The 24,636-nt window shown below is 44.6% G+C and overlaps 3 protein-coding genes across 3 annotated transcripts in view; 1 reads left to right on the forward strand and 2 right to left on the reverse strand.

Annotated features, from left to right (window-relative positions):
- Nucleotides 1-4,691, forward strand: part of mpi (mannose phosphate isomerase) — a 15,232-nt gene extending 10,541 nt beyond the window's left edge. Inside the window, exons 8-9 of the mRNA XM_056282112.1 lie at nucleotides 2,131-2,439; nucleotides 4,412-4,691. Coding sequence (XP_056138087.1) covers nucleotides 2,131-2,349 — 219 coding nt within the window. The 3' untranslated portion in view covers nucleotides 2,350-2,439; nucleotides 4,412-4,691. The remainder of the gene's footprint in view (nucleotides 1-2,130; nucleotides 2,440-4,411) is intronic.
- Nucleotides 4,692-6,497: 1,806 nt separating this feature from the next.
- On the reverse strand, nucleotides 6,498-7,878 carry plex9.2 (PML-like exon 9.2). Its single transcript, XM_056281187.1, has 2 exons — nucleotides 7,655-7,878; nucleotides 6,498-7,080 (listed from the first exon to the last, which is right to left on the reverse strand). Exons 1-2 carry the CDS (start codon nucleotides 7,725-7,727, stop codon nucleotides 6,551-6,553), a joined length of 603 nt encoding a protein of 200 aa, XP_056137162.1. The 5' UTR covers nucleotides 7,728-7,878; the 3' UTR covers nucleotides 6,498-6,550.
- An 8,486-nt stretch (nucleotides 7,879-16,364) lies between these two features.
- The window catches only part of LOC130114462 (voltage-dependent calcium channel subunit alpha-2/delta-4-like), a 113,865-nt gene continuing 105,593 nt past the window's right edge, over nucleotides 16,365-24,636 (reverse strand). The window contains exons 36-40 of the mRNA XM_056282343.1: nucleotides 22,892-22,912; nucleotides 22,260-22,377; nucleotides 21,726-21,841; nucleotides 19,919-20,001; nucleotides 16,365-16,466 (exon numbers count right to left, since the gene is read on the reverse strand). Of these exons, the coding sequence (XP_056138318.1) occupies nucleotides 16,365-16,466; nucleotides 19,919-20,001; nucleotides 21,726-21,841; nucleotides 22,260-22,377; nucleotides 22,892-22,912 (440 nt within the window). The remainder of the gene's footprint in view (nucleotides 16,467-19,918; nucleotides 20,002-21,725; nucleotides 21,842-22,259; nucleotides 22,378-22,891; nucleotides 22,913-24,636) is intronic.

The following is a 24,636-nucleotide window of genomic DNA, read 5'->3' on the forward strand; positions in this document are numbered from 1 at the left end:
GTGTCTTGCACAATTACTTGTGCTCGCCAGACTTTACTGGACACAAGATTAGACGTTCCCAACAGCTGGAAGCTGCGGGACTTGCCGAGAGACATTACCTACAACAGACAGGTACCACCATGGAGTAATGACCGCAGACAGCACTGCCGGAAGCGAGAGGCGGTACCCTGCTGAGGCTACGATGGCATCCTACCCTGCCCCGATTCCCAGCATACTGCTGTCTAATTTCCAGTCCCTCGACAACAAGCAGGACAAACTTCATTGCCGAATAAGCTCTCAAAGGGATAAGGACTGTTGTGTGTTCTGCTCGAGAGACTGTGCTGGGCCCTGGTACGCCTGATAGGGCTACACAACCAGAGGGTTTTTCTGTGCACTACATGGACCGTTCCATGGCGACTACTGGAAAAGTAAAGGGAGGTGGTGTATGCTTCTTTGTTAACAATTCATGATGCACTGACATGGAAATAGTCTCACAGTCCTCTTTGCCAGTGTTGGAACAACTAACAACAAGGGGCAGACCATTTTATCGCCCTAGCAAATTCCCCTGCATGTTGTTAACTGCTGTCTACATACCGCCACAAGCTACTGCCACAGCGGCGGTGGACGAACTGTATGGAGCCATTAGCAGGCAGGAGAGCTTGCAGCCTGAGGCCATTTCACTGGTGGCGGGGGATTTTAACCACCGTAACCCTGAAATCCGGGCCACCAAAATTTTGCCAACATGTCACCTGCCCAACCAGAGGCAATAAGATCATTAACCACTGTTACTCCGCGGTAAAGGCCGCTTACAGGTCTGTCCCACGACCTCATTTTGGGAAATCCCACCATCTGTCAGCGCTCTTGCTTCCTGCCTACAAGCAGAAAGTGAGGTGTGTGCAGCCCACCGTGAGGACAGTACAGTGCTGAACTACAGAACGCCAATCCAAACTGCAGGGACGTTTGGGATCAACAGACTGGTCAGTCTTTAAGGATTCAGCCTCGAGTTTGGATGAGTATGCTGAATTGGTCACTGGCTATGTTAGATTCTGTGTGGATGACTGTATCCCAGTACGGTCTATTTGCGCCTATCCCAACCAGAAGCTCTGGATTAACAGCAACATTCTCCTGAGGTTGAGGGAGCGTACCGCTGCTTTTAAATCGGGGGACAAGGAATGCTGCAAAAAATCCAGGTATGAGTTAAGGAGAGCCATCAAAGCTGCTAAAAGACAATATAGGGACACACTGGAAAATGACTACAGTGGCCGAGACTCACGGTGTATGTGGAGGAGGCTATAAATCTAGACCCAGTGTGGCTATCAACACCTCTGCCTCTCTCCCGGATGAGCTTAACAACTTTTATGCCCGCTTTGAAGCTCACAACTTGGACCCAGTGACAGCAGCACAGTCCCCACCCGATGAAGTCCATCTACTGGTGACAGAGGCTGATGTGAGTAAAACTTTAGAAGGGTTGAGGCTCGCAAAGCTGCTGGCCCAGACGGCCCCCCTGCCCATGTCCTCAAGGCGAGTTACACCCAACTGTCTCGGGTTTTTACTGACATGTTTAACCTGTCCCTGTCATTGTGTGTGCTTCCCCTGAGTTTTAAGAGAGATGCTGGGTACATTGGGAGAATATGGAGCTGCCAGGGAAGAGGAAAAGAGGAAGGCCAAAGAGGAGGTTTGTGGATGTGGTGAGGGAGGACATGCAGGTGGCTGGTGTGACAGAGGAAGATGCAGAGGACAGGAAGAGATGGAAACGGATGATCCGCTGTGGCGACCCCTAACGGGAGCAGCCGAAAGTAGTAGTAGTAGTAGATTGATGGGTTTCATCAGGTGGAAGGCATTTAGGCATGTCCGCAGCTAAAAATGTAGGGTTTGATTACACGTTGAGGTTAGAGAACGTTTAGTCCCACGTCCACATCAGCAGCACGGCTTGAAAACTCTGGGCAGAAATGAATGAACAACTCTTGTGTCCCTACCTTGATCAAGGCATTAACAAACGCCCCATCCCTAACAGAGGATCCAAGGGTCAGTCTGGTGCTTGCACAGACCGGGTCTTACCGAAAAAGGGGACGCATGCTCGGCAATGAAGGAGTAAGTGAATTAATCGATGAATAAATGAATAAAGTTCTCCCTCTCCTTGCTCCGCTCTAGGTGCCGGCCTCGGTCAAGCAGTACACCTTGGCCCCAATCGATTGCGCCAGCATACTTCTGGTCATCGAGGGCGACGCCACGGCTACTGCGGCTTCCGCCCTGTCTGACATCCCCCTGCGTAGCGGCACCGTCCTGTTCGTTTCGGCCAATGAGAGCGTCTCCCTGCATATCACCTCCCCGTCGGGCATGAGCATGTATCGAGCCTGCTGCCTCCTGTAATCGCCCATCTGGGGCTGTGTTTGAGAGCTTGTGCCACCTGTCGTCTAGAAGGCGTCTGGTTTTCAGCACACCAGCTCCAGGCTGTCAGAGGTGGGTGTTGAAACAGGGATTTAGGTTAATAGTGTTATTTGAAGGTGGTCTGCACCCCCCCCACCCCCCATGCCAGTGGTGTTGGTCCCTGGTGTGAGTACCCAAGTGTCCGAATGCTGCTGCGTTTTTGATTGCTTTTAATCCTCCTTTAACTTATGTAGTACCTCTTGAGATGAAGGTCCCACAGTTCTACAAACACACACAATCCACATCTCAGCTGTTTTGTTGTTTTTCTTCTAACGGAAACAGGAGGAATATGTTTACACTGGTGCAGTATCCCTCCGTTCACTGTTCATCACAACCACCTCGTCCTTGCTGAGGACGTGACGTTTGGTATTACACTCAGAACTAGGCTTTAACCGTCCAGCTGGAACCATCTGCAGATTCATTTATATTTTGACTGAACAAGTAACCCCCCCACCCCCCGCCCCTCAAAGTCTTTATTTGCATCCCCACCAGAGACCAAGAATGTGGGTCGTAAATTTGAAACGCCTGTGCATGTCGGAGATGTAGAACTAATACTGGAGATGTCAGTCGGGGGAGTTTGCTGCGATTTGGTGTTGCTGCAATACCCAACACTCACAGCGAGGGTACTACTACTTTTATTCAGTGGTTACCAACACACGCATACTGTCTCAGAACTTCTGAAAACTGGTGTAAATATGTTAGTGTTGCAGAATGAGGGAGAAAGAGGGGTCGCCTAATCGCCTCCCTCCCTGCTTGCCGTAAGAGATGAGGTCGCGACATACGTTTTTTCTGTGTGTGAAGCCGTTTTCTCCTTCATGTGGGTTACAGTGTCAGATGGAGGAGGTTTTTTGACAAATCATAATCAGTTTGTAATGAAAAGGAACTTACTGCTGTTTGGAGCATCATTACAGGGTACAACTCAAGTCAGGACACACGAGTATTATGTGTTTTATGGTCCAAACGCTGCATCCCGTGTGATTTACAGTACTGATGGGGGAAAAAACTGTATTATTAAGAGATTCCTCTGGACTCTCTGCAGCCTCGAATGAAACACTTGTATTTAACGCTGTTTGTACTGACCATCAACAGCCAATGTTATGTATTCCTGTATGGTTTTGATATGGTGCAACGTATGGTCTGTTTTTTTTTTTCAAATGCCACTTGAGCATCGGATCAAACTCCACCGTTTTGAATAAAAGTGGATGTTCTTCCAATTTCAAAAGCTGAAAAAAAAACTTTTGCTTATAAATGTCTGTGAATGTTCTCATTCATCCAGGTCATGGTTATCCAAAGGAGTTGAATCAAGTGCAACTGGACTTGGTATATATCCGTGAAGACGTTTCGCCTCTCATCCAAGAGGCTTCATCAGTTTGTGCCTTTCTGACTAGACCAAGCTAGTCGGGCTTGGTCAGTCACGAACTGAGGCACGAACTGAGGAAGCCTCTTGGATGAGAGGCGAAACGTCTTCACGGATATATACCAAGTCCAGTTGCACTTGATTCAACTCCTTTGGATATTTTGCTTATAAAGGTTCAGATTTTCTGCCTGCAATAAAACATTTGATACCGACTGCTATATCAACCTACCAGCCAACCTGCCTCCAAAGAGCAGCTTTTCTTTTGGTTTGAATCTGAATTTAGTAACTGTGAATTGACTCCCGGTCAGTAGTGAAGACTACTGACGGTGGCCATGGGAGGGTTTTGCTAGTGCTGGTTTCTTCATCTGTGATCCTGTCTCGTACTGAGAGTATTTTAGTCTGTTGTTGCTAAAAAAGTTGAATAATTAGACAGTGTTTGTCAGTTAATGACCCGCATTATCTTGTCCTTCAGAAAACTTGTAATGTCAGTCGTTCACTTTATAAAAGTCCTCTTTTTCAGATGGTGTCATTTAAAGTGGAAGTCAGTTTAACCAGTTAACATGTTTGTTACTGATTTTGTTGTTTAGTCACTGTAGTAGTTTAACGCTATTGAGACTGTTTGCACTGAAGTTTGTTTTTATTTTTCAGAAATTCAATTATCTGTTGGGGCTTCGATTCGCACACAAATCGAAAAAGGTACCGCAATTTAACTTTCTCTACGGGGGCGATGATTTTGTCCAGTGTTGAGGTCTGCGATGAGGGCATGGTTTAGCATCTATGAATATTCTACTGTAGCATGTGTCTGCTGAGAGCGTCTGTATGTGAAACTAGATGAATAAAGCCCTGTTCTGCTACTACGCCGACTCCAACCTCACTTTGTACTGTAAGGCTCCCGTTGAGAAATCGGCCAATAGAAACGGGCCAAACACATGGACACGACGTCTTCAGAAAACATGCAGGCACCAGATACACACCTGGTAATGAACTACTGAACAGGTTAAGGAAGCTATTGGTCACCATGATGGTTTACTGACAATGGTAGGAAAACACATTTTAAAAAGGAAATTAAACTGGTTTGGGCACGTTTGCTAAACGGAAAGGACGCTTGCAAAGGACATCCTGCAAGGCCTGGTAGGAGGGACTAGGAAGAGAGGGAGACCGAGAAAAACCTGGGTAAACCACATCGGAGAATGGCTACAGATGAGCATAGTGGAGGAGGGGAGAGCTGCGATGGATAGGGAACAGTGGAGGAGACTTGAGGCATTAGCTGTGCTCCTACGACCTCCATAGGTTACAGGACTGATGATGATGATGATGATGAATGTACCAACAACGCCTGGTGAAAAGTAATGACCTGAAAAATCAAAATGATTTATACACCGGATTGAACGGACACGCACTAAACTGCCAGATTCTTTTAAAGATTCATTTTTATTTATCTTTAGGTGTCATGACTTATCAACATTTTAATATCTGAAGTGTTTTTAGTAGTAGTAGTTCAAATCTACAAAACACTCACAAATCACATGTAGTAAAAATATAATAGTTCCATTTTACACACTGTCAAAAGATGAAGGGCTTCCAATACAAAATGTACATAAACAGAAATTCTTGAGGAGTCAGCCTGATACTACAGTCCTTGGTGAGGACACAAGTCTCCTGTCTGGTAAGAGCAGAGCTAGACACATGTCTACCTTCTGGCTACATGATAATACATACAATTAGAATGCACTGATTACTTTGTTAGATACTGTGTTTATAAATCAACTGATAATCGTCATTTGTATAGAAGTTATTTTACCGCAGTGTTTGCATCACTTTTTTTTTTACTTCTACGTGAGGATTTTCACAGTTGACATTCTCAGTGGATTGTAATATTCCAATATTGCTAGTATTTGTGGGAATTAAATGTTTATCTTGGTGTGTTGTACATAGTTAATGGGCCATGTGTGAATTAGGAGAAATGTTTTACAATCTGCCCACTATAGGCAGAATTTCCATCCTTGAGTATGCAAAAAAAGAGATTTGTTTCTGCTGCAATAAACAGTGAAAAGCAGCCAGGTGTGTTACAATATCCAACCAATACGAATGAGATCCTCGCACACATGCTCAGAGAGCATTAAAGACATCGGACCCCTGCCCCATCAGATTCTAAAGACCAGGATTGAGGTGGGGTGGGGGTACTTACATCTAGCCAGCATTTTGAGTGTATTTTGGTCACGTGTATTCGACCAAGGATGCCAACTGGAATTGTTGGATTGGCTGGGAGAATCTAGGTGAGAAACCTGAACTAAGGACTCTCTTCCCTGCCTCGGTGTGAAGTACCATTGCCAGTGAGCAAAGCACTGAACCTCAAACCTTACTATTCCTCTAAAACAGCTCGGAGGGTAACAGCACAGGAATAAATTATCAATAATGACCATAACAATTTTCCTTAGCTGTTCCTGTAAAAAAATTAATAGTATAAATTCATAAATACAATTCATAGTCAACTTGCCCTGTTAATGAAATAAATTAATAACATGTGCAGGTAAGGTATGTGTCGCCATAAAATACTGCCATGTTTGCATGCATATGGGGAATTTTGTCGTTAAAGTGCAGCTCTATAATAGTGAACGATACCACCCCTGCTCATTAGGTATCACAAATCCATCACTGATCTTCTCTGTGTTCTGTGGTCTTTACTGGCAGTCTGAAGTGCTCCCACAGAGAGCTTTGGCCTGGTAACATACAAGGCAATATAGCTTCGGCAGCTGTGGGCTGTGAGAAGGGTTTATTACTTGTGTGTTATCCAAAACAAAAGGTAAATCTACAGACCAGCTCTGATGTAGGCTGAAGCACACTATAGAGCATCTGCAAAGCTCGCACGTCCTCTAAAGCATTGTGGGCTTTGTATTTCACACCTAATATCGCGTTCACCAGGTTTTCTTGTCTAAAACTCTGGACGCTGCAGTCTTTCAACATTTCACGGGTTAGTGGTAGGGTGTCCAAGCAGCCTGAGATGGCTGACTGAAACTCAGCTAGGAGATCCAGCTTGTTCAGTGCTCTGACCAAAACTGGACAATCGAAGCGGGTGATGTTATGACCTATAAGGAGAGGCCGTCCAAGCATGCGGAGGAAAGCCATGAAGGACACTAGGATTTCCCGGAGGGAGTTGGTGAGGACGGGCTGGCGATGGAGGTACAGCCTGCGCCCAAGGATCCTGAAGCCGGTCATTCTGGCAGCTCGGAGTTGCATTTGACACTGAGGAACGGTGTATAGGTTGAGGGAGTGACCCCGGCTCACTGCCGCCAGCTGAACGATTTCACAACTTGGACCTGACAGAATGACACAAACAAATGAACAGTTAAGTCAAGTCAATTTTATTTGTATAGCCCATTATAACTAATGAGACATTTGCCTCAGTGGGCTTCACAGCAACACAACATCCCTTAGTATTTCTGTAATACAAAAGATTGAGGAAGACTGTCATTTTGTCATGAGAAGACATTTGTGATTGTCCAACCAATGGGTTAGCATGATAAGCACTTATATTTTCATATTGTAGAGCTCTGCTTTTACAACACATCACTTAGTTTAGCACACACCGATTTAGTGAAGAGTCCACTCCGCTATTTCACTGCCAATAAATACCGTAGCAAACCTTAAGCAGATAAGTGTTTTCAGCCCATAAACAAGTTTATTCCAAGTACAACCCACTGGTCAAGGTCAGAGCCCAGTAGCAGACATGTAGTAGAGGGTTCATCTAACACTACCAGCAACATCCGTACCACAACACCCATCCAATGGCAATTGCAATAGACAACAGTTACTAAATATATGAATCATTGAAATAACACCACTGAGTCATTAGCTACAAATTTAAGCATCACATATCACGTCATTTCTTACCGAGCCCCGTTGTCTCCAAGTCAAAGAATACCAGCGGCTGGCAAAGCTTTGCGTCCAAGGCTGCTCTCCGCATCACGCCCACGTCAACCTTTGTTAGCTAAACGGACTGAAGATGTTTGGATGAAGCGCATCCAGTCCACTGGATCCCACATTTCATAAGACGACATTAATTTTCTAGATAGTCGTAAACAGGGTAAAATTAACAATCAACAAATCAAAGGCCATTAAGCATTTCCCGCTGTACAAATTGAAGCAGCCGCGCATGCGTAACTGAGCCTGTCTTCTTCGCGTCAAATATGAGACCTACTCGACGCATTAAGCTTCGCTACCGCCCTCCTCGGGAAATAAATGGACACTGGCGGCGTAGAGGAGAAACGTGCATACAGCATGTCAACACATATTGTCTTGTTTCACTCTTAATACGAATTTTAGTGGTTTGAACTGGTATCAAATTACATGTTTGTATAGTATACCTGTTAACGGTTTACAAACACAACAAATAGGCATTACAAAGTTTGGCAGTGAGGACCAGAGTTTGTTCGAAAGTGAGTGGTGTTCTAGCTTCCTGTGATAGAGCCATGAGTTTAGAGACAGTAAGTGCATTTAGTGTTTGCACTCTATGAGCACCATATAAGAAGCTGCGAGGTTGGCCAAGGCTACAAGAAAAGTTAAAGTTGTGGACTTGTGGTACCTTGAATGTGGTGTGTTGTCTCGTGTTGTTCATGACAGTATAGAAGACCCCCTTATCAAAAGCAGATACTCGAAAAAGACAAGGAATAGCGTGATCCTCCCACACGCTACGTCCCCCTGGTGAAACTCCTCACTGTCAGGTGAAAAGATGAGGCTGGTGACTCCACATGTATCGGAGGAGGCACGTGGTAGTCTGCAGCCCTCCCCAGATCGGCAGAGGGGGTGGAGCAGAGACTGAGATGGCTCGGAAGAGTGGCCAAGTACAATTGGGGAGAAAAAAAGGGGAGAACCCCCCCCCCAAAAAAAAAGAAAGAAAGGGAAATTGCAACCTACAGAAATAGACTGAATAACAAACTGAAACATTTTAGGAAAAAGGGAAAAAATACAAAACTTACAATAACCTGTTTGCATAGGTGTGCACACCCTTTTATAATTAGGGATGTGGCTGTGTTCAGAATTAACCAGTCACATTAAACTCATGTTAAATAGTAGCTAGTTCATGCCTGCCATTAATTAAAGTGACTCTGATTAATCCCAAATAAAGTTCAGCTGTTCCTGTAGGATTTTCCTGACATCTTCTTGGTTGCATCCAACCGCAAAAGCCGTGGTCCACAAAGAGCTTACAACGCATGAACGGGATCTCATTGCTGAAAGGTATTGATCAGGAGAGGGGTACAAGAGAATTTCCAAGACATAAGATATACCATGGAACACAGTGAAGACAATTATCAAAAAGTACAGAAAATATGGCACAACAGTGACATTACCAAGAGCAGGACATCCCTCCTCCAAAATGGCTGAGAAGATGAGGAGAAAACTGGTCAGGGGGGCTGCCAAGAGGCCTGCGGAAACATTAAAGGAGCTGCAGGAATTTCTGGCAAGTCCTGGTTGTTCCCTACGAGACAATCTCCCATATTCTTCATATATCTGGGCTATGGGGTAGGGTGGCAAGACGGAAGGAGGCCTTTTCACACACACACACAAAAAACAAAACAAAACAACACACACACACACACACACACACACACACACACACACACACACACACACACACACACACACACACACACACACACACACACAGAGACACACAGAGACACACACACAAGCCCGGCTAAATGTTTCCAAAAGAGACATCCAGTCTCCGGAAACCACGTGGAAAAACGTGTTGTGTCTGATGAGATCAAGGTTTAACTTTTTGGCCGTAATTCCCAAAAGGTATATTTGGCACAAAAACCACACAGCACATCACCAGAAGAACACCGTGCCCACAGTGAAGCATGGTGGTGGCAGCATCAGGCTTTGGGGCTGCTTTCCTTCAGCCTGAACTGGGGCTTTATTCACGGTGGGGGGAATCATGAATAGCTCCAAATACCAGTTGATTTTGGTGCAAAACTGTCAGGCGTCTGTTAGAAAGCTGAAGATGAAGAGGAATTTCACTTTTCAACATGACAACGACCCAAAGCATACATCCAAATCAACAAAGGAACGGCGTTTTGGAATGGTCCAGCCAGACCCCAGACCTGAACCCAATAGAACATCTGTGGGGTGGCCTGAAGAGGCCTGTGCAAGGAAGATTGGGGAAGCATTGCCAAGTCAAGATGTGCCAAGCTGATAAGACTCTTACCCAAAAAGACGGAGTGCTGTAATAAAATCAAAAGGTAATTCAACAACGTATTAGTATGGGGTGTGCCAACTTATGCAAACAGCTTATTTTGAGCATAGGCAGGCCGATATGCTGAGTACACTTGCGTAAGGCCCAGAGAATCCTTTTTTTCTTTTCTTTCCTTTATTTTTAAGTAAAGTTGCTGGGAGACATAAAGCCAATCAATGGCTCTGACCCAGTACAAGGGGCCCCCTCAGTAGATAGATCGTATCAGTGGAGGGATGCTGCGAAAATCCATCCACCCATCCATTGTCTTAACCGTTTAAAAAAAAAAATGTTTAAACATGGTGGTGCCTCCAAAACAGAAGTATTCCCCCGGTGCTGCTAAAATGAAGAAAACGAAGACAGAGAGCAGAAGTTGGGATTCAGGTATGTGGCATCTATTTATTTATTTATTTATTTTTAGTTTGCTATACTTTAATGATCCCCGTAGGAAAATTACGCTCTGCATTTAACCCATCCTAGCTGTGTAGCTAGGGGCAGTGGGCAGCTGCCGTGCAGCACCTGGGGACCAACTCCAGTTCGTCTCGCCATGCCTTGCTCAGGGGCACAGACAGGAGTATTAACCCTAACATGCATGTCTTTTTGATGCTGGGGGAAACCGGAGCACCCGGAGAAAACCCACTGCAGACATGGGGGGAACATGCAAACTCCACACAGAGGATGACCTGGGATGACCCCCAAGGGTGGACAACCCCGGAGTTCGAACCCAGGACCTGCGTGCTGTGAGGCGACAGCGCTAACCACTGTGCCAGCATGTCGCCGCATGGAGTCATTCATTGCAAATGAAGGAATTGTTACAGATATTCTTTAGAAATTCACAGGTGAATATTATCTGTCTGTCTGTCTATCCCTTTCTGACATACACACACACACACACACACACACACACACACACACACACACACACACACACACACACACACACACACACACACACACACACAGAGTCAAATAGAAAAAAGCTATATAGCTTTAGGGAAACCCCAGACTGCCAAGTATTTAAAGATACATGTTTCCACCATTTTTTTTAACATGCTTTGAAAAGTTTTATTTCCTTTTTGTGTAGCTCTCGTTCTTCCACTTGCTGAGCCGGCAGCTTTGCAGCTAACCTAGCATCAAACAGCAATCTGTTTTTATTGTTTGTCACATTCAGCCACATGTTTCTTACACATCAGCTTTAGTGAGGACATGTGTGTACCCACCTAAACCTTCTGTACCTTCAACAACAATAAGCCCCGGTTCACAACAAAACCCAGGCAGCTTTGTAGGGCCAAAGAGGAAGCCTACAGGGGTGGAGATAGGATCCGGTACAACAAAGCCAGAAATACACTCACAAAGGAGTTCGGAGGGGCACAAAGGTTCTGAAAAGCTGAAAAACAGATTTTCTGCCAACGACCCATCATCAGTCTGGAGCGGTTTGAAAGACATTACCAACTACAGGAGACCATCCCCCCACACTGCAGGGAACCATCAACCGGCTGACGATCTAAATGGGCTTTACTGCAGGTTTGAGAAGCAAGCTTTCACACCCCTCACCCTCTCCAGCCACAACACATGACCAACTGGACTCCCTGTCAGCCACTCCCCCCTCCCCACCGAACCCCCACCCGCACTCAGGATCTATGTTGAGGACATGCACCACGACCAGGAAGGCACCAGGCCTGGATGGCGTGTCACCCTCCTATCTAAAAGTCTCTGCTGACCAACTGGCCCCCATTTTCACACTGATCTTCAACAGATCACTGGAGCTGTGTGAAGTTCCCTCCTGCTTCAAGAGCTCCACTATCATCTCGGTCCCCAAGAAACCCCGTATCACAGGATTAAATGACTACAGGCCCCTTGCCCTAATGTCTGTCGTCATGAAATCCTTCGAGAGACTGGTGCTGGCCCACCTGAAGGAACTCACAGGCCTCCTGCTTGACCCCCTGCAGTTTGCCTACCAAGCAAACAGGTCAGTGGATGATGCAGTCAACATGAGATTGCACTACATCTTCCAACACCTCGACTCTCCAGGGACATACGCAAGGGTCCTGTTGTGGACTTCAGCTCAGCGTTCAACACCATCGTCCCAGATATCCTCCACTCCAAACTCACCTGGCACACTGTACCAGCCCCCATCTGCCAGTGGATTAAAAACTCCCTGACAGACAGAAGGCAGCTGGTGAGGCTGGGGAAAATCCCATCCAGCTCCTGGACAATCAGTACTGGCGCCCCCCAGGGATGTGTGCTCTCCCCTCTGTTCTTCTCCGTCTACACAAATGGCTGCACCTCAGGTGACCTGTCTGTAAAACTCCTGATGTTTGCAGATGACAGAACCATCATTGGCCTTATTCGAGATAAGGACGAGTTTGCATAGAGATGGGAGGTTGATCAGCTGGCTCTTTGGTGCAGCCATAACAACCTGGAGCTGAACACGCTCAAAACAGTGGAAATGACAGTGGACTTCAGGAGGAGTACCCCAACACTGCCCCCCCCAACCATACTCAACAGCACGGTGTTTACGGTGAAAACCTACAGATTTCTGGGTTCCACAATCTCCCAGGAACTAAGGTGGGTATCTAACATAGACACAATCATTAAAAAGGTCCAACAGGATGTACTTTCTCTGCCAGCTCAGGAACTTCGACCTGCCTCAGGAACTGCCGATTCAGTTCTACACTGCAATAATCCAGTCTGTCCTCTGCACATCCATCACTGTCTGGTTTGGTTCGGCCACCAGACAGGACAGGGACAGACTACAATGGACAGTTAGGTCTGCAGAGAAAATCCTTGTTGCCAACCAGCTCTCCATTCAGGACTTATACACCTTCAGACTCAGGAAACAGGCAGGCACCATTACTGCAGACCCATCACACCCTGGTCACAACCTGTTCCAACTCCTCCCCTCTCATAGGCGCTACAGAGCACTGTACCCCAAAACAACCAGATGTAAAAAGTTTCTTTCCGCGGGCTGTCATTCAAATGAACACTTAACACTGTCAATAAATCCAACCATGTTGTATATACTGTACAGTACATTGTACGTATACTGGTACACTCTGTCATGACCGTCTACCTCAAGCATGTATGTAAGTAACCTGCTAACATCTATTTCAGCATCACTGATATACACTCACTGGCCACTTTATTAGGCACACCTGTCCAACTGCTCGTTAACGCAAATTTCTAATCAGCCAATCACATGGCAGCAACTCAATGCATTTAGGCATGTAGACATGGTCAAGACGATCTCCTGCAGTTCAAACCGAGCATCAGAATGGGGAAGAAAGGTGATTTAAGTGACTTTGAACGTGGCATGGTTGTTGGTGCCAGACGGGCTGGTCTGAGTATTTCAGAAACTGCTGATCTACTGGGATTTTCACGCACAACCATCTCTAGGGTTTACAGAGAATGGTCCGAAAAAGAGAAAATATCCAGTGAGCGGCAGTTCTGCGGGCGAAAATGCCTTGTTGATGCCAGAGGTCAGAGGAGAATGGCCAGACTGGTTCGAGCTGATAGAAAGGCAACAGTAACTCAAATAACCACTCATTACAACCAAGGTATGCAGAAGAGCATCTCTGAACGCACAACACGTCGAACCTTGAGGCAGATGGGCTACAGCAGCAGAAGACCACACCGGGTGCCACTCCTGTCAGCTAAGAACAGGAAACTGAGGCTACAATTCGCACAGGCTCACCAAAATTGGACAATAGAAGATTGGAAAAACGTTGCCTGGTCTGATGAGTCTCGATTTCTGCTGCGACATTCGGATGGTAGGGTCAGAATTTGGCGTCAACAACATGAAAGCACGGATCCATCCTGCCTTGTATCAACGGTTCAGGCTGGTGGTGGTGGTGTAATGGTGTGGGGGATATTTTCTTGGCACACTTTGGGCCCCTTAGTACCAATTGAGCATCGTGTCAACGCCACAGCCTACCTGAGTATTGTTGCTGACCATGTCCATCCCTTTATGACCACAGTGTTCCCATCTTCTGATGGCTACTTCCAGCAGGATAACGTGCCATGTCATAAAGCTCGAATCATCTCAGACTGGTTTCTTGAACATGACAATGAGTTCACTGTACTCAAATGGCCTCCACAGTCACCAGATCTCAATCCAATAGAGCACCTTTGGGATGTGGTGGACCGGGAGATTCGCATCATGGATGTGCAGCTGACAAATCTGCAGCAACTGCGTGATGCTATCATGTCAATATGGACCAAACTCTCTGAGGAATGTTTCCAGTACCTTGCTGAATCTATGCCACGAAGGATTAAGGCAGTTCTGAAGGCAAAAGGGGGTCCAACCCGGTACTAGCAAGGTGTACCTAATAAAGTGGCCAGTGAGTGTATTCTCTGTACCACTGCACTTTATCACCTCTTACTTCACCTGTATATAGTCAATCCTTGTGTATATATCTGAAGATTGTTGTGTTATAGTGTTGCTATTCTATGTTAAGTACACTGAGAGAGTCACGAAACTGGAGTCACATTCCATGTAGTGCAAACCTACATGGCCAATATACATGATTCTCATATTGTATTTGGGTATTTACAGGATAATTAAGAGCCCATTAAGCATAATTAAATCCCTCCAGTCATTCTGGTAGTTCCACTTAAGGACACTGGAAACCTCTTTTCTATGAACTAGAAAATATTCTGCTTGTGTCTCAAGACAACTGGTAAATCACCTTATTGGAGGAATTACAGATAACATCTGTGTAGAACAGAATCTTTGTTTTTCATGTTGTTGGTGTATATACTCGTGCACACCTCCACCGTATTAATTTTTCTATGCTTTGTCGTCATCTTAGATGATTTTGAATTGTATGACTGCTGCTGAGTGCTGGCTGGGTTGTGCTGTTTTTCTGCCAACATGCCTGTCATCAAGAGTTTATCACTCATTTTTCATTGACAGTTTAGAAAGACTTTGTGCCTTGAGGATGATGTTGAGACCTCTGATTTAAGGTCTGAGGGCATAAATATGAATGAACTTCTATTGAGTGAAGGCATGTTTACTATAAATGTGTGTTTTGTGTATTAATGTCATGCAAGGATTATGCTCACCTTATAGACTGCAGGAATGTTCTTGCCACACTGTGGTAGTACAGTATCAAAGGGTTGTCAAGTTGTCCTCATAATATATGTGTATATATATATATATATATAAGAAATGACAAACCTGGAAAAGTAAGTTTTCCGGATGAAAATCCATTAATCCACTTAATCACGAGCATAACGACCTCTTCGGGATATTTATATACTTTGGAGTGAATATTCTGGGAACATTTTGGCACAGCAGTCCAACATTAAAAGTTGTTTTATTGGGCTGATAATGGCTGGGTCGAGTCTAAATCAAAACACTCATTACAGCATTTCATGTAGTTTGGGTTTTTTTAACAACCTGTTTCCAATGTGGAATCACCACTGGTCTAAAACACTGATGCATAAAATCCCACAATGCATTAGGATCACTTTCTATTTTCCCAGGATCACCTAAGGCATCCTTCTGTAGCATCTATGGTATACACACTGGTATACACCCAGGTATACACAGAGTATAACACAGTGACATGGTGCAACTGTTTTCAGATGTTTAGCTCAATGTGGTGAAAGAGGTGATGCTGCTTGGCAGTTAAAACTCTGGTACTAAAGAAAACATGGCAGACCGAAACCTTTATCACTAGGCGATTCACTACAGTCTTTGTCAGGGGTTGTTGAATTAAAATGAGAAAGCCATACATTCACTTTAAATGATGGTTACCCACAAAAAGTTACTCTATTTCTACACTGAAATGACTGAACATGGAAGTCTTATGCCGCAGATCATTGACATTTTGGGAACGATGGCCTTAAATCCAAAATGCTAATTGTCCTTTTGAGTAATTTCTAATACAAAACACTACATGTTAGTATTTCTTTGTATCAAAAGCTAGAAAGATGCTAGATTGCTGTTCTGGTATGGCAACAATTCTCCATGCATAGCTGCTGCTGGTTGGGCTGCAGTGTGAAAAGCTGTCCAGCAGAGGAAAACCATTGGCAGGTCAGTTTCTCTGTGTCCCAGCCTCTCATCCTGGTTCCTGAGCCAGTTTGAAGAAGTATATCCCCTCGTCGTTTACCCCAGTGTGGGGAAGTCTTTAATAAGTAGCCCTTCGTCGCTGGATCCAAGGCAATACCCAACAGGAGTGGCAACTCTGGTCAGCAGAAACAAAGACAAGAAATTGTGGGACTGCGAATCTCACTTGGCCAGAGGACACGCCACTTTGGCAAACCAATCGTTTTTCTGATTTCCTGTTTGGAAGACGGCCATCTGAGTCCAGCTGCTTCCATTCAAGGTATACTGCAGGTGAGACGTGGCAGGCGAAGAGCGGTTTATGCCCATCGGTGGAGTATCAAGCAGAAGGCCAGGGAGGCCGAGACGAGATGCAGCGACACAGAAATGGCCGACGCTCCCCCACACTCCTTGGCATCCTCCTGTGGTCAGTAAAGCATGAGTTAATGTGAAAATATATAATATATAATTTGGTCACGGTCTTACACTGGACAGTGATGTAGAGCTAGTCTAAAAGGTCATTTAAAGCCTGTAGTTGGTGAACTGACATCAGGAAAACCAGATATGTCATGATGGGTAGTATTTATCTGCTGGAGACTGCTTACTTGTGTAAACTTTAAAGTTAGATCATAAATTGTGACCTGCTATAAGAAACTATCATCTATCTATCTATCTATCTATCTATCTATCTATCTATCTATCTATCTATCTATCTATCTATCTATCTATCTATCTATCTATCTATCTATCTATCTATCTATCTATCTATCTATCTATCTATCTATCTATCTATCTAGCTGGCTAGCTGGCTCTCTGTGCAGTCTGCTGTATGTCTCTGAAACACTGCCAAAACTGTGTCAGCTGGTGATCTCACTGGTGGACGATACAAAAATGTGAAAACTTAATTCCTTGTTGGCTGATAGGCTGCATTGCATAAGACAATGTGAATGATGTCGCTACATTATACAGCTGTGTCTAACACTGATATTCACATTTTTGTTTGTGCCTGTGATGTCACCGACGAACGCAACTTTGGCGAACTTTCAGCGATGCACAGAGGACTGCTCAGTACTGTGGCTGCTAATGGAGCGCATATGTCCACAAAATTTTTTTTTGTACATATATTATAATAATCCTTGTGGGGAAATTCATGCTCTGCATTTAACCCATACTAGCTGTGTAGCTAGGAGCAGTGGGCAGCCGCCGTGCAGCACCCGGGGACCAACTCCAGTTCTTCTTTCCATTGCCTTGCTCAGGGGCACAGACAGGAATATTAACCCTAACATGCGTGTGTTTTTGATGGTGGGAGGAAACCGGAGCACCTGGAGAAAACCCACCGCAGACACGGGGAGAACATGCAAACTCCACACAGATGACAACCTGGGATGACCCCCAAGGTTGGAAAACCCCGGGGTTCGAACCCAGGACCTTCTTGTTGTGAGGCGACAGCGCTAATCACTGGGCCACCGTGCCGCAGGTGTGTGTGTGTGTGTATATATATATATATATATATATATATATATATATATATATATATATATATATACACACACACATATACAGGTAATGCTGACAGTCATGATTGCTTCCCTTTAATGGTTCTCCTTATAATGTGTAATTTAGGACCTTAGTGTTTATCTACACTACCGTTCAAAAGTTTGGGATCACCCAAACAATTTCGTGTTTTCCATGAAAAGTCACACTTATTCACCACCATATGTTGTGAAATGAATAGAAAATAGAGTCAAGACATTGACAAGGTTAGAAATAATGATTTGTATTTGAAATAAGATTTTTTTTACATCAAACTTTGCTTTCGTCAAAGAATCCTCCATTTGCAGCAATTACAGCATTGCAGACCTTTGGCATTCTAGCTGTTAATTTGTTGAGGTAATCTGGAGAAATTGCACCCCACGCTTCCAGAAGCAGCTCCCACAAGTTGGATTGTTTGGATGGGCACTTCTTTGAGCAGATTGAGTTTCTGGAGCATCACATTTGTGGGGTCAATTAAACGCTCAAAATGGCCAGAAAAAGAGAACTTTCATCTGAAACTCGACAGTCTATTCTTGTTCTTAGAAATGAAGGCTATTCCATGCGAGAAATTGCTAAGAAATTGAAGATTTCCTACACCGGTGTGTACTACTCCCTTCAGAGGACAGCACAAACAGGCTCTAACAGGTACTATTTAATGAAGATGCCAGTTGGGGACCTGTGAGGCGTCTGTTTCTCAAACTAGAGACTCTAATGTACTTATCTTCTTGCTCAGTTGTGCAACGCGGCCTCCCACTTCTTTTTCTACTCTGGTTAGAGCCTGTTTGTGCTGTCCTCTGAAGGGAGTAGTACACACCGGTGTAGGAAATCTTCAATTTCTTAGCAATTTCTCGCATGGAATAGCCTTCATTTCTAAGAACAAGAATAGACTGTCGAGTTTCAGATGAAAGTTCTCTTTTTCTGGCCATTTTGAGCGTTTAATTGACCCCACAAATGTGATGCTCCAGAAACTCAATCTGCTCAAAGAAGTGCCCATCCAACCAATCCAACTTGTGGGAGCTGCTTCTGGAAGCGTGGGGTGCAATTTCTCCAGATTACCTCAACAAATTAACAGCTAGAATGCCAAAGGTCTGCAATGCTGTAATTGCTGCAAATGGAGGATTCTTTAACGAAAGCAAAGTTTGATGTAAAAAAAATCTTATTTCAAATACAAATCATTATTTCTAACCTTGTCAATGTCTTGACTCTATTTTCTATTCATTTCACAACATATGGTGGTGAATAAGTGTGACTTTTCATGGAAAACACAAAATTGTTTGGGTGATCCCAAACTTTTGAACGGTAGTGTATATAACACATTTATATTATAAAGATTCTCTGTTAAACCTCAAAAGTTGGGTTAGCTACTGAGCTACTGACAATAAAAAAAAAACCAAAACTAGAATTTGAATAAATTGTGATCAGGAGGGTTACGTATGTCCTTAATCCTCCATTATGTCCTTAATCCTAACAATTTCACACCAATTGCCTGTTTTTTGTTTTTCGTCTGTGTGAATCCCCAGTGATGCATGAGCATCCCTCCGTATATGTCAGTCTATCCTGGGGCCGGTTGCACCAACAGGGCTTAGGCCTGGTCTTTAGTTGGCCGTAACGTGCCATTCTAGGTCCGACCCAGTAGTTGGGCCGGTTGTACCATCTAGGCTTAAGCCTCCTTCTCGCTAAAACCGGGCGTAAACCGGCTGGCCAGGAGCAGGCGTGACATCAGAATCTAGGCCGTTTCTATAGTAACGCCTTAAAACAACACAGCTTGTAACACTGGTCAACACTGTAACAACAATGGCGCGTCTCGTTTAATGACTTTACAACAAGCGGGCTTTCAGACAGGAGAGCTATAATTCATTATTATAATTAATTATTAAACTCACAAACTAAATAAACAACCACTGAACAATCATTTATGGCCTGCGTTATCCGTCTCCAGGCCGACTGCTGCTTCTTATCTATTATTACATGGACGGCTTGGCAGGCAGCGTTTTCTCCTGCTGGCTGTACAGCTCTATTCATTTCCTTATCTCAGTGTCCGTGAAATTGACTTTTTTTGGATTCTCTATAACACTGCCGCATATAATGATTAGCTACAAATTAACCAGACAGCGGGAGATTGCTAACAATGTATCCTCGCGTGGGCATTCGCATGACCGGGCGTAGTTAAGACTAGGTTTAAGTTGGGTTGGTGCAACCGACGTTAAAGTCCACTCTTAAGGCTGGTCTGAACAAAGACCAACTTAGCAGATAGGACCAGGCTTAGTAAAGACCAGCTGGAGCATCCCAGGAGCTCAGCGCTAACTCAGAGGTACTCAGGGTTCCGGAACAGGAGGCGGACCTTGGGATGGTAGGCGTGGCAGGACTCTGGACGCCGGCGGACCTTCTGGGACTTCATCCTGTTGCACTTGACGGTGGCGTTATGTTCACATATGTTAAGAAACGCAACGCTAGACTGTCAGCTAGTCTCGCAGCTGGCCCATTGTAGCTCTGATAACACTGTCAACAGCAAGTCTACCGGTTTGAGAGAGGAGTGTACCTCTAGTTAAAGATGTATTAGTTATTTAGACAGAGTCCTAATATACCTCCCACTACCATACTGTACTACACTGTAGCTCTCTTACAGGCCGCTATCTCTGTAGCTATGCTGCATAGCCATGCAAAGACTGGCTGCTAACTCTATTTATTTTGCAACCTGGGTTTTTGCATGGTTGCATTTTGCATCCTTGGGGGAGGTGTGGATGAACCCAAGTGTTTAGGAAAGGTAGGATGGGTCTGAGCTATAGCGGAGGAGCTATTTTACAATCCAGAACAATGACTCTGATCTTATTATGAGACACAGACAACCAAATGGGAAACTAACAAATATGTATGGCTCAGATTGTGGGCTATGCTTTTATGAAACTGGGCACAAACTCAAACCCGCGTCCAATATATTTTGGTAATTCGGTGACCAGAGACTCAAGCGTGGCACGGTTGATAAAGGGGTTGGATTAGGATGAATACATTACACGCAGATGGATTTGGGGCGGGCTTCGATTTAGCTAATCAAATCAGCTCCTCCCATACCCTTTAAATGTGCTGTGGAGCACAGTATTGTCATTTCCATGATGAAGAAGGACGCCCATTAGAACAAGTCTGCATTACTCCTAAACTAAGTTGGAAATCCATCGATGAAATCCATCGGCGGTAAAGTCTTTCCCTATACTGCAGTCTTCCACCAGTTATATACTCTGTCCCTTATTAGACTGTGACAAACAAAATATACCTAATGTGAAGTAGCATGCAAGAGGCTCAGGGTTTCACAGCCTGTCTTACAAACTGCATTCAGTGCTCTCATTCTGTGCACAAGCCTACAGAGACTGACCATGGACACAACAGTTCAGAGTCTGACATGGGAGCCGATTTTCACTTCTGTCCCGATCCCGTGACACAGTGGGAAAAAAATCTCCCTTCCCGTTTTGCCCACAGGATCGATAGTGAAATTGAATTCCTTCACACACCAATTCTGTGGGAACTGGACCAGATTCCAGGCTCCAGTATAGACACTTTGCAGTAGTGGAAACATCCGTCTAGACCAGCAAGACGTTCACGTGGTTAAGCCAGGTGGAATTTTCTGCACGTCAAGATGAGTGCAAACTGTTTTTGATTCACATTAAATCCAACAGCCACATATCAACATTTTTTACAGATTAGCTTATTCGTTATGTCGCATTCAGTTAGTTGTTGCTATTGGTTTGATGATTTCATTAAAACATTGATTAAAACACATTTGGGTACATGTTCCCATGCATCCTTGGCTAGACTACTGTCCAAAATTAGCTTCAGTGCACCTGCGTCTGTGCTTGGGTGTGGTCTGAGCCGACGGAGGTGTAAGTGCAATTGCCAACAAACTTGTACTACGCCAGCTGATCGGCAATAACAACCCCAGCTGCACCACCACACCTATGTCGGGGCAGGCGGGGTTGCTTTTGAGCCACGAAATTGGCAAATGGATGCAGATGGGGAAAAATGCACCTTGCGCCGGAGGGAAGTGCCTTTCATCCTACGCTCGCACCTCCCCTGGCCCTGTGCCAGCAAGCAACCAGAGCCCTGCAGGAGCAAACCCTCATAGGCACACTTTAACTACAAGTCAGCCAGAAGGATATATTTGATTTCTTTGGGATCGAGGAGAATGGGGCCGTACTGCCGCGAGCAGTCGCAGTCTGCCTGGGTCACCACCATCACCAGGTTCGACTCTGGGAGCTGCTGCACGACAAACATCCTGCAAAACACAACTAACTGTTCATTAGGGAGACATTTAATGAACGATCATGAGTTAATTACTGCTCATTAACTCAACATGTCGTTTATATAAACTCTGACCTATTGAGATGAGGTCTTCAGGGATACACAAAACATATTAAAGAAGTATTTTTATAATTATTGCAAGCAGTCATTCAGAATTTCAGCCAGTAGATGGCGCCATTACTGCAAATGTGCTTAGTGTGATCTTTAATTGTGTCTTTGTAGGTGTCTTAATTTCTCTAAAGTAAATGCATGTGTATTTACTGGGTGCATTAATCTTTATGGGTGTTTTCTATATATTTTTAATCACTGTGTTTATGTATGCATGTGCAAGAATACGTATAAGTGTGTGCATGCGCATGTGTGTGCTCATGTGTGTTCCAGGAGTATCCTACTTCTGACAGCGTCCACATTTGATGAGGCTGTTGGTTTCTCTGATGGAGTAGTCGTACATGAAGCCGGGGTAGGCTGTGTCACAAGGCTGCAGGGCCTCTACCTTCTTCTGCTTGTGGGCTGAGGAGAGACCAGCCAACAGTTGTCAGAGTCACCACACACACACACACACACACACACACACACACACACAATCTCATAATCTGCACATAGTTCTTTCTGTTGGTACGTTTTTTTTTTACTTGTGTGATAGTCACACAAATACTGTGCATACTGCATTAGAGACCCATGATGCTCAGTTTTTTTTTCTGTCTATTTTGAGCATGTTAGATAACACCACCTACAGACTTCTACCGACTGTTTATCTGCTGTACGGACACTGTATATAAGATGCTGATTATTCCCTACTGCGGTTTCGTCTCCCTTGCCTACCAAGATGATACTCACACTGCTGTTCTGCCCCCATTTCTCTGATGCAAGTTCTGTTCACCTAGCGCCTCACATTCCTGCCTCATGCATGTAAACTCACTTAACTAATAAAAGCCAGCACTGATTCTCAAGCCACACTTAAAGAATCGCTCTCTCTCACACACACACACACACACACACACACACACACACACGTAGTACTCACATGTATGATAGCCAGCTTTGGCTGGGTGGAGTTAACCACAGAATGGAGATGGCCCACCAGGCGGACATGGTACACATCACAAAGATGATGATGACGATGATGAAGATGACAATGTGGACAATAATGAAAGCACCGTCACAGAAGGAAAATGATTTGTGAAGGAGATATGAATATGATAACGGCATGATGAAAGGTACAAACACACACACATGCATATATATATATATATATATATATATATATATATATATATATAGCATTTTTTTCCGAAACCGTCAATGATGTTGATAGAAGTGCTCAACTAACGAGGAGTGGAATATCTATCTATCTATCTATCTATCTATCTATCTATCTATCTATCTATCTATCTATCTATCTATCTATCTATCTATCTATCTATCTATCTATCTATCTATCTATATATATATACACTCACTGGCCACTTTATTAGGTACACCTTGCTAGTACCGGGTTGGACCCCCTTTTGCCTTCAGAACTGCCTTAATCCTTCGTGGCATAGATTCAACAAGGTACTGGAAACATTCCTCAGAGAGTTTGGTCCATATTGACATGATAGCATCACGCAGTTGCTGCAGATTTGTCGGCTGCACATCCATGATGCGAATCTCCCGGTCCACCACATCCCAAAGGTGCTCTATTGGATTGAGATCTGGTGACTGTGGAGGCCATTTGAGTACAGTGAACTCATTGTCATGTTCAAGAAACCAGTCTGAGATGATTCGAGCTTTATGACATGGTGCGTTATTCTGCTGGAAGTAGCCATCAGAAGATGGGAACACTGTGGTCATAAAGGGATGGACATGGTCAGCAACAATACTCAGGAAGGCTGTGGCGTTGACACGATGCTCAATTGGTACTAAGGGGCCCAAAGTGTGCCAAGAAAATATCCCCCACACCATTACACCACCACCACCAGCCTGAACCGTTGATACAAGGCAGGATGGATCCATGCTTTCATGTTGTTGACGCCAAATTCTGACCCTACCATCCGAATGTCGCAGCAGAAATCGAGACTCATCAGACCAGGCAACGTTTTTCCAACCTTCTATTGTCCAATTTTGGTGAGCCTGTGCGAATTGTAGCCTCAGTTTCCTGTTCTTAGCTGACAGGAGTGGCACCCGGTGTGGTCTTCTGCTGCTGTAGCCCATCTGCCTCAAGGTTCGACGTGTTGTGTGTTCAGAGATGCTCTTCTGCATACCTCGGTTGTAATGAGTGGTTATTTGAGTTACTGTTGCCTTTCCGTCAGCTCGAACCAGTCTGGCCATTCTCCTCTGACCTCTGGCATCAACAAGGCATTTTCGCCCACAGAACTGCCGCTCACTGGATATTTTCTCTTTTTCGGACCATTCTCTGTAAACCCTAGAGATGGTTGTGCGTGTAAATCCCAGTAGATCAGCAGTTTCTGAAATACTCAGACCAGCACGTCTGGCACCAACAACCATGCCACGTTCAAAGTCACTTAAATCACCTTTCTTCCCCATTCTGATGCTCGGTTTGAACTGCAGCAGATCGTCTTGACCATGTCTACATGCCTAAATGCATTGAGTTGCTGCCATGTGATTGGCTGATTAGAAATTTGCGTTAACGAGCAGTTGGACGGGTGTGCCTAATAAAGTGGCCGGTGAGTGTATATATATATATCCTAGCCCTCATTTTTCAGGGATTTTTTTTTTTTGTGTGTTGTGTTCCAACTGGCTGCCTCCAGTGGCTGTCAGATAATGTGA

Source organism: Lampris incognitus, chromosome 6, assembly GCF_029633865.1.
Source record: "Lampris incognitus isolate fLamInc1 chromosome 6, fLamInc1.hap2, whole genome shotgun sequence".
Classification (NCBI taxonomy): Eukaryota; Metazoa; Chordata; class Actinopteri; order Lampriformes; family Lampridae; genus Lampris; species Lampris incognitus.

What these genes read in the sequence shown, in the direction of transcription:
- plex9.2 (XM_056281187.1), bottom strand. Translation starts at nt 7,727, where the DNA reads ATGCGGAGAGCAGCCTTGGACGCAAAGCTTTGCCAGCCGCTGGTATTC. An exon ending in CTTGGAGACAACGGGGCTCG is followed by an intron (nt 7,081 to 7,654) that starts GTAAGAAATGAC and finishes TCATTCTGTCAG; the next exon opens with GTCCAAGTTGTGAAATCGTT.